The sequence below is a fragment of the Dipodomys ordii genome, unplaced genomic scaffold (assembly GCF_000151885.1).
Source record: "Dipodomys ordii isolate 6190 unplaced genomic scaffold, Dord_2.0 Scaffold47, whole genome shotgun sequence".
In the NCBI taxonomy this organism is placed as follows: domain Eukaryota; kingdom Metazoa; phylum Chordata; class Mammalia; order Rodentia; family Heteromyidae; genus Dipodomys; species Dipodomys ordii.
The window spans coordinates 2,867,861-2,875,258 of NW_012267263.1; the positions used below are offsets into that span (position 1 = coordinate 2,867,861).

At 48.4% G+C, this 7,398-nt stretch overlaps 1 protein-coding gene across 1 annotated transcript in view; it reads right to left on the bottom strand.

The window, feature by feature from the left end:
• The window catches only part of Stard7 (StAR-related lipid transfer (START) domain containing 7), a 32,938-nt gene extending 29,663 nt beyond the window's left edge, over positions 1-3,275 (bottom strand). The window contains exon 1 of the mRNA XM_013019723.1: positions 2,620-3,275. Within this exon, the coding sequence (XP_012875177.1) occupies positions 2,620-2,918 (299 nt within the window). The 5' untranslated portion in view covers positions 2,919-3,275. The remainder of the gene's footprint in view (positions 1-2,619) is intronic.
• Between the last annotated feature and the right edge of the window lie 4,123 nt (positions 3,276-7,398).

The following is a 7,398-nucleotide window of genomic DNA, read 5'->3' on the forward strand; positions in this document are numbered from 1 at the left end:
AAAAAAAAAAAAGTCAAATCTTAAAAACACATGAAAAAAATAAGGAGGCTGAGATCTGAGGTCCAAAGCCAGCCCAGGCAGGAAAGTCCATGAGACTCTGATCTCTAATTAACCACCAGAAAACCGCAAGTGACACTGTGGCTCAAGTGGTAGAGCACTGGCCTTGAACTGAAGAGCTCAGGGACAGCATCGAGGCCCAGTGTTCAAGCCCCACGCCCGACTGGGGAGGTGGGGGGGTGCAGATGAAAAGCTGAATTCAAGCATGAACTGGACAATAAGAATCAAAAACTATCAAAAGGCTGGTTAAAAGCATTTGTGCCAGATGTCTGTAGGCACCAGTGGCTCATACCTCTTATAATCCAAACTACTCAGGAGACTGAGGTCTAAGGATCATGTTTCACAGCCAGTCTGGGTAGACAAATCCAAGAGACTCGTTAACCAGTACACCAAAAACAAAAAACAAAACAAAAAAAAGCAGCAGCAGCATTGTGATTTCAAGGCATACCCACAGGATGACCCTGGGATCAATTTCCATCCCATCCCATACATATTCTAAACAGAATACTTTCATCTAAACTCCTGAATTTTTTTTTTATTTTTTATTGTCAGCCATGGGGCTTGAACTCAGAGCCTAGGCACTGTCCTTGAGCTTTTTCTTTTTGCTCAAAACTGGGGCTCTACAACTTTAAGCCACAGAAACATTTCTGATTTGCTGGTAGTTAACGGGAGATAACAATCTCATGGATTTTCCTGCCTGGGCTGGCTTCTAACGGTGATCCTCAGATTTCAGCCTCCTGAGTAGCTAGGATTACAGTCATGAGACACCAGAAACTGGCAATCTTTCATTTTTAACTCCTGAAATTCCAAAGATCCTACTCAGGCAGTGTTTCAACCACACCAAGTCTCAAAGACAGATCACACAGAAGGAAACTGAAGACTACCAAGCTTGAACACCAACTGGTGGGATCTGTCTGACACTGTAGGTAGTCAGTACTCAATAGTTTACTACACTAGTTCCTATCTGGCTTTCCCCTCCAGCTCTTTCAAATGAAGCTGTTGTCCACAGGCTCCAGGATATGTCACTTGTAAACACGCATGTACTAAGGCAAATTGTCATCTACATAAGCATCAACTCTATTTAACACGCACTCCCAAAACTCTTTCCTTCTCTTTTGTACCTAAGTCATCTTTTTGGGACCTTTTTCTGATCTTTCTCCTTTCCCTTGAATATACTCAACTGATGATATGTGTTTCAAGTCTTACATACAGGTATGTTATCAACAAACAATAAAAACTCAGTGAACGGGATTTTCTTAAAGGTTTCCTCCTCATTTTTTATTACTTAAAAAAAAACTTAATTAGTAGAACAAAATAATAACAGAATGCTAATAAGAACTAAGAGAAAGACTGAAAATGTGGCTTAGTGGTAGAGTGCTTGCCTAGCAGGCCTGAAGCCCTGGGTTTGATTCCTCAGTACCAGATAAACAGAAAAAGGCAGAAGTGTGCGGTGACTCAAGTGGCACAGCACTAGCCTTAAGCACAGAGAGGCTCAGGGACAGTGCCCAGACCCTAAATTCCAGCCACAGGACTGGCAAAAAAAAAAAAAGAACTAAGAAAAACAGTTTGTTCCTATTTGTGAATAAGGCTGGTTGTGTTTATGATTTTAAATTGTATAAATAAAAGTCATCTTTCCTGCTAGGAAAGGTATTTCTAGGCTTACTTTACCCACAATTTAGTGCTGCACAAATAGCTGCTTGGCATCTGGGTATTCACCTCTTCAAACAATCTGTGGTGGAAAATTTATTGCTGTATTTCCACTTTTACACTTACCAAAAATGTAGAATAACAGGTTGTCTCTCTGTTAAGCACTATGTAGAATAAACAGACTGTGGAACATATCAAGTGCTGGGGGATGGGGATAGGGAGTGAAAAGGGATGGACATGTGAACCTAGTTTCAGATTTTGCTAGGAGCAGAGTGATTGTGAGGAACACACAAACCTAAAAACTATTGTCAGATTTAGAACTAGTTCTAATCAAAAATCAATGGTACTGGATTTCTTTGCACACTAGTAGTAATGAGTGTGACTCAAGAGCCCAATGATAGTATTAGTTATAAAGTGTCAAAGGACTGACATAATCCGTACAAATTAAAATGTCTGCACTACTGGTTTGTGCAAGCAGGGGCAAACCCCTCAGCCAAGACGCAAGTCACAATGACGGAGATTTATCTGGGCATTCCTCCCGAGCCTGAGTTCCATATGGATTGCAATCATTTTGAAGAATGACAGCTTTAGGTTAAGGTTAAACCCCATTTTAAATTTGCACTTTGGGGGATTTGCAACAGATTACGAGGATCAAAGGTCTCCATATCGTAGTCATTTTTACAATGTTTCTTTAGTGTGGTCCTACACAGCCGAAGTCTCCCCACGCTGCCAGACTACTTCACAAGCAGTTACATCAAACCAGAAAAAAAAAAATTCGAATGAACACACCTCCCCTGGACTGCTAAAAACAGTTTCAATCTACTGCATTAACACTTAAACGGCCATAGGACAGGCCCCACGGCTCACTCGGGACCCCCACCCTGGCTGGACCCCACCCCATGCCGCAGTGCTTACCTCTGCAACTCCTCCTCCTGGATCCTCTCCTCATCCCACACGAAGACACCAGCAAGCGCCGCCATCAAGGCAGAGGCATGGCCAGGGCGTCCACGCAGCCGGCGCCACAGGCGTCCGAGCAGGACGCAGCGCGAGCTCTCGGAATACAGGCGGCCGTAGAGCTGGGCGATCTGGTGCGCGCGCCGCACGCGCAAGCCCGTCACGAAGCGGCACTGATTGGCCAAGAGAGCGAGCAGGCCCCCGCCCCGCGTCCCCGCCAGCCAGGCGGCCAGGGCGGCCGGAGGCCTCCGCGGGAACATGCTGTGTCCACGCGCCCGCCCGCCGCAGGTCTCCGGAGCCCTCCCGCGAGCCCTCCGCGGACCCCGGGAGGACGCGGGCCGCCGTCGGTGGAGTCTGCGCCTAGATGGCTCTCCGCGAGTCCGTCTCACGGTCCCGAAGCCAGGAGCCGCCCCTCATGTCTCTGCAGCAACGGCTGATGAAGTCAGTCCCCTCTTGGCGAGAGAGCCGCTGCACCAGGCGCTCCTGGGTTCAGCTCGGCTGCTCCTCCGCGTGTCCAGCAGGGCCCGAGAACCGTGCTGCGGAGCACGCGGGGACAGCCGGACGGGCAGCTCGGGCCGGCAGCAGGCAAGGTCTTGAGCGTTCCGCGTCCGCCACTCGCGCCGCCCGTCCGCAACCTACCCCAGTCTTCGCCGCCCAGGCTCTGATTGGGCGCGGCTGGAATACTCCGGCTCTCATTGGTGGCGCCAAGTGCTCGTCACCGCTCACTCCCGCCCTTATGCGCCTGCGCCGGCTCACCTAGTAGCAAGGTAGGTGACACGGCGGTGAAGGCTAGTCAAGGGCGCCTGTGGGACCCCGGCGCCACCGCCATTTCGGGCCGCCCAGACCCCGCCCCGCGGAGAGGCGCAGCGAGGTGCTGTGAGAATCATGAGCGGTGTCTACTTGTGCTTAGAGGCCGGAGTCCCCTCCCTGTTCTCTATTATCGAAGCAGGGTCTTCGCGCGGCTGGCTAGGTGAGGGGGTGATGGAGATGACACTGGTGAATTGGTACCTAGCCCTGGCCCCGCCAGGCCTGCTGTGCGAATCTTCCTCCGCCTCCCTGCTGGGTCTTCCAGTACCCTCGGAGGTAAAGCACTGAGGCCATCCTAGAGGGGTGGGTTCGCATCCTGAGAGCCCAGGACACCTACAGGGAAATCCGCGTGAGCAGGTGGCCTGTACCAATCTGAAAATGCAATATCAGTCCCACTCCTTTTCACTCAAAAGAACGTGCACAGGTTTCCCAAACCAGCTGGCCTCGTCCCTGTGAACGACCTAGCTAAGTGGTTTCAAGTGATAGTAAGTTATTACTCTGTAGCCAACCTCATAAAGACGAAATTGCTGGATATCCAATAGGAAACCCTTACACGAAATTGTTTCATTACCCTCTTTTTTAAAGCTTGTACTTAAAGGGTTTTACTGACAAAACAGAAAGGATTGTAACCGAACAATGGGCTTGCCCCCGGGTGAGTCTGAAATTACTAAACACGACTAGATGGCAGACTGAACGCTGGTTTGACTTATAGGTAAGGAGAGCGTAGAAATAACTCCCAAAGGGCTAGGAATGGGGCTTCATGGCAGAGTGCTTGTCTAGCATGCATGAAGCCCGGTATTCAATTCTTCAGGACCTTAGAAAAAGCAGGAAGTAGCTCTGTGGCTCAAGTGATAGAATGCTAGCTTTGGGTAAAAGCAGCTCAGGGACAGTGCCCAGACCCTGAGCTCAGCCCTAGGACAGGCAAAAAAAAAAAGCTGGCACCAGTGGCTCACGCCTGTAATCCTAGCTACTCAGGAGGCTGAAATCTGAGGATCGCGGTTCAAAGCCAGCCCGGGCAGGAAAGTCCCTGAGACTCTGATCTCCAATAAACCACTCAAAAACCAGAAGTGGCGCTGTGGCTCAAGTGGTAGAGCCTTGAGCTGAAGAGCTGAGGGATAGCGCCCAGGCCCAGAGTTCAAGCCCCACGACCGACAAAAAAAAAAAAAGAAAGGACTCCCAAAGCAGAGTCTCTACAAATATAGAAAGCAAAAGAACTTTATTGGGGGAGATTTATGCATATTCATATTGGAGAGACTTAGCATCCCATGTATAGTTGAGCACACTTCTGTAGAGCAGTCTTTAATGGCACCAACTTAAAAACGGCGGATAGATCCGGGCATGGGCACCTCATGCCTGTAATTCTAGCTGCTCAGGAGGCTGAGATCTGAGGATTAAGATTCAAAGCCAGCCTGGGCAGGAATCCATGAAACTATGGCCAATAAACTACCATCCTCCCCCAAAAAGGCCAGAAGTGAAGCTGTGGCACAAATGATAAAGTTCTGGTGGCTCAGGGACAGCTGCCAGGCCCTGTGTTTCAACAGGCCCTTGAGATCCACTCATGAAAAACATTTCAGTGTCTCACAAAAGGAGAGTCTCAGGAGGAGAAAGTTTTAGCAAGTATTTATTTATTTTAGTATAACAGAGTTACGGCAGGGAGAAAGAAACATTTCCTGCTCCCTGTGCAATTAAAGACTCAAAATGCCAGCTCCTATCTGTAACCTTTGTACCTTTTGAGCTGGGCAAGTTCCCATGACCTGGCAACTCCATGGGTAAGATGAGTGATAATATCTAGAATTGCCTTTTGCCAGATATTCTTTTCTTTCTGCTTTTACTCATCCTTGAAAAGTTCTCAGATTTTTATTATTTCAAAGAAGAAGGCAGATTTTGATATGACTCCTGAAGTAGGCCCTGAGAGGAGACTCTAGCTGGTACAGCTTCTTTCCAAGCTTTGCCTTTGTTTTAGAGATTTTTAACAAAAAAAAAAAACAAAACACCTCTAAATCAGGTTAACTCCACCTTGGCACCAACCAGCCCAGTTCTTGGAATGGAAAGAATGCCTCTAGGTCCCCCTCCCCTTAACAACTTATCCCACCTTCATTGTTCTGTTAAGGACTGACCAATTAAACAGCCAGTAATCTGGCTCATACTGGCAACATCACAAGCTTACCATAAACTCCGCCTTTTTCATGTGCTTATGTTAAATTCCACTAAACTCCTTTGTGTATGCTTACTGTAAGCTCCACCTTACCGTTGAATTCGTGAGTCATTTAAACCAAAGGTGATAGGCTGGTTTAAACAGCCATTATGTGACAAAGTGTAACCTCATTGGCCACCTGCGTGTGGTCTAGTATGACTGTGCAATCTTTAAGGTGTGTGACAATGTCATTGGTCACCTGCGTGACCAGGCTTGACCTTGTGAATTTTGCCTTTAATAAACCTAAGTAGGTAGACCACTCGGGGTCGCAGTATCAGCTCCCGAGCCTGTGCTGTGGCCCTGGCTGGTCAGTGTAGGAACCTTCTCAATAAAGTTGCTTCTTTATTAACAACTTTGTTGCGGTGGGCTCTGTCACTCCAGACGACTAAGTGGGCTTGCCTGCCTGAGTAGGGGTCTTCCTACTACATTTAATGGGGGCTCATCCGGGATAAAGCTCTTAGCTGCTCCAACCTGAGGGGGACTGGGATCCCCGGCTGAGAGGACAGTGTGTGGGTACTTGGCTGTTGGAGAGAAGTTCCGAGAAAAGCCTCAAGGTAAGCACGGTCGACCTAGGTAGAGAAGGCGCCAGAGTAAGGCCAAAAGTAGGGTGAGGCTGGATGCAGCAGAGTCCAGGCCGAGGAAGTCCAGGGACACCTGGACCCCTCAATTCCACCAGTCCTAGCAGTCCTAGTTGGACGGGGGATTGCTTGTGGAGAAAATAAGTTGAGAAAAAAGTAACTTTTGGTTTAGGGATCCCTCCTCGTTCTGTGTATAATCGTGTCTGTCGTGTCTCATTGTGCTTTTGCTTTTGCTTGCCATGTTTGTAATTGGATTTAGTTTACAGGAAAAATATGGGGCAAAGTGAGTCCACTCCTGGGACACCCCTAGACCTTGTCCTAGTTCGTTTAAAAACAGAAACAAAAACTGCTTGTTCTGCTTTTGTAAACTGCCACTGACCACCTGCAAGTGGCCCCAGTTAGATCTCAGCCTCAGGCCTTGGCTCAGAGGGTCTGAGCATGGGGGAGAACCTGTCAGTCTGAGGGGACGGCCACTAGGAATTTTTTTCCCTTGCCCTAACATGACTGGGAATTCTCTGCCTTGAAAGGCCCCTGGGTCAACATTTGCAGGAATCTAAAAGAAAAATCCGGAGGTTGGGGGCGGGAGGGGGGGGAGGGAGGGTTCGAGTCCTCTGGTAAGTGAATGGTGCTGAGATGTCGCCCCATTCACTGAGAACTGATTTTTGTCTTTGTGGTCACTTGTCTGTCTTGTTTACTTTAGTGTGTTTTCTGTTCTATGTTTGCAGAGGTAGGGAAGTTCTGGGTGAGCATGGCAGGCTCATTCAGCAGACTCTGGATTCAGCTTGCCGAGTGGGAGCAGCACAGAGTTCCGGTAGGGATAAACTGGGTCCCATTAGTCCCCAACTCAGCCTTCGGTTCTTGTCTTGTCCTGTTTTAGAATTGGTACCAGTTTTAAATGTGGATCCTTCATTTTTGTGTTTATTTGTGTTTTGTTTATTTGAACATCTCTGGGGGAATAAATGTTACAGCCTCCAGCTAGGCTTGGTCACCACCTGCTATGGCCCCCTCCATGTGAGGCACGGAAGGTTGCTGGACTAGTTTGGGCCCCTTCAAGCCTCAGGCTGAATTTATTGTCTTAATTTTTGTTTAAAAATTGTACATACAGGGCTGGGAAGGTGGCTCAATGGTAGAGCGCTTGCCTTGCATGCCTGAGGCCCTGGG